The sequence below is a fragment of the Triticum urartu genome, chromosome 5 (genome assembly GCF_003073215.2).
Source record: "Triticum urartu cultivar G1812 chromosome 5, Tu2.1, whole genome shotgun sequence".
Classification (NCBI taxonomy): Eukaryota; Viridiplantae; Streptophyta; class Magnoliopsida; order Poales; family Poaceae; genus Triticum; species Triticum urartu.
Genome location: NC_053026.1, coordinates 659,909,912 through 659,911,867, shown reverse-complemented (window position 1 = coordinate 659,911,867; position 1,956 = coordinate 659,909,912). Strand labels below are relative to the sequence as shown.

General features: G+C 49.0%; 1 protein-coding gene across 1 annotated transcript; it reads left to right on the top strand.

The window, feature by feature from the left end:
• Positions 1 to 214: 214 nt before the first annotated feature.
• On the top strand, positions 215 to 1,583 carry LOC125506583. The gene is made up of 4 exons (XM_048671371.1): positions 215 to 406; positions 694 to 747; positions 822 to 971; positions 1,044 to 1,583. Exons 1-4 carry the CDS (start codon positions 302 to 304, stop codon positions 1,431 to 1,433), a joined length of 699 nt encoding a protein of 232 aa, XP_048527328.1. The 5' UTR covers positions 215 to 301; the 3' UTR covers positions 1,434 to 1,583.
• Positions 1,584 to 1,956: the final 373 nt, after the last annotated feature.

Here is a 1,956-nt window from a genome sequence, read left to right as displayed (position 1 = left end):
ACCGTCCCCATACGGAGGGCCTCGCCCAACGACAATGCAGATGTCGCCCGGCTTGCCCGCCGACCCTTCGCCGACCTGCACAAGCAAGGCCATCTAGAGGCAAGTTTCCATATGCATATGATATACTAACTACGTAGTTTCAGACCCGATCCGACAGAGTTATGAACATAGTAAAAACTGATTCTATACCTATACATACGTATAGGTTGCCGCTGCTTACGGCACCGACGGGCCTTATCACGGGCTTCGGGCAAAGTTACCCTACTGGAGAGTTAACGGCGTTCAACCCGATGAGTTCTCCATGAACTACATCATGATTGGCTATACGCTGGACAAAAGCTACATTCCCAGGCCAGGGACTGAGCCGCCTGCAAAGCTCACCAATCAGATCATTGTCGGGCTCGTGGTATGTAGTACTCTCTCCGTCCCAAATTACTGGTTGCAAAAATAGATAAAAATAGATGTATTTAAAGCTAATATATGTCTAGATACATTCATTCTGCTGATAAGTAATTTCAAACCGAGAGATATAATTTGTTTCCCTTTTGTACCTCACAAATAATGTACTGACACTCTTGTAGACACACTGATATACTGTGTGGCTCAATATAATGGCTGAATGAAAGCTTCTCTTTTTTCTTTCTTCTTTTTTACGGAAACTGAATGAAAGCCTTCTCTTGAAAAATAATGTAGGCCTGGCCTGCTTTATACAAAGACGCTCTACCGAGACTGTTCGTATATCACACCGTAAGTGTTCGGCACCTTCTTTCGACCTTCTATTTTAAAGGCTTACTGATAAAAAAAAAGTTGTAAATGCGCAGAACGACGGTGGGGTGAATCACCATTGTTACAATCACGAGTGTGGAGGTTTCACACTCACCAACAAGGAATACGCGCTCGGCTGCACGTGGAGCGGCCCTGGCTCGGAGATCGGAGGCGAACGATATGGCATCACAATGGGCATACACAGGGTAACTAAAAGTAAATTTACAAGCAGAAAATTGGTTTCGTGCACGTCAATTAACGGCGATTTATATATGCAGGACGACGCCAAGTTGATCTGGTGGGTGTCGGTGGAGGAGGTGGACATCGGCTACTTCTCGGAGGACGCGTTCGACACGGCCTTCCCCGAGGGCTCCTACGTGGAGATGGGCGGACGGGTGCTCAACACCAGGCCAGGGGGGAAGCACACCAGGACGCCGATGGGAAACGGCATGCCCGCGTGCGCAGGCTCGCGCTTCGCGGCCACCATCTTTGAGTACCTCGGTGTGAACGCCGGCGGGCAGCTCTTCTTGGACGCCCCAGATAGGACCGTCACCACGACGGCCGGCTGCTACGGTGCAAAACCCATCGGCTTCACCGCCGGCCGCGCTGGGTATGTAGTTGCGTACGGGGGTCCCGGGGGCATCTACTGCGACCAGCCATGCTGCTAACCAGTATACTGCAGTAGAGAAACTACTAGCTGGATCAGCAATCGCAGTAGAACCGAAGGGTATTTTTTTTTGAAACATCCAGCACTGGCTGGCTTCATTTGATTTAGGAGAGAACCAGCGGAGATGTAATGTTCTCATGTGGAATGAAAAATCGGTTTTGCTAAATCTCCGTCCAAGTCTACGACATTGAGATTTGCACTTTTCCTGTGTTGTTTCGTGCTGTGTTTCAGGACAGCAGCTCGGAATGGATCCTCTGGCCTTTTTAGTTTCTTAGCCCGTGTTCGTGTGTGTGTTGTTCAGCCCTATTTAGCCCCGTTCCTATTCTGTGCTTAAGTGCCAGTTATAGGCTATTTCATCAAGAAATCAAGCTCGCCTTCTTTCTGAAACCCCAAGCCAGCCCTGGCCCAGATGGTTTTGGGCCATCTTTTTACAGAACCTACTGGCCCCTACTAAAACATGCAATTCTTTTCTTCTTCTCCCAATTTCACCAAGGCGTGGTAGATACAGAACGCTTAAACCGTGC

Excerpts from the sequence above, each read along its gene's own strand:
- LOC125506583 (XM_048671371.1), top strand. The coding sequence starts at position 302 with ATGAACTACATCATGATTGGCTATACGCTGGACAAAAGCTACATTCCC. Across the intron at positions 407-693 it reads AGATCATTGTCGGGCTCGTG|GCCTGGCCTGCTTTATACAA; the intron begins GTATGTAGTACT and ends AAAATAATGTAG. Across the intron at positions 748-821 it reads GACTGTTCGTATATCACACC|AACGACGGTGGGGTGAATCA; the intron begins GTAAGTGTTCGG and ends GTAAATGCGCAG.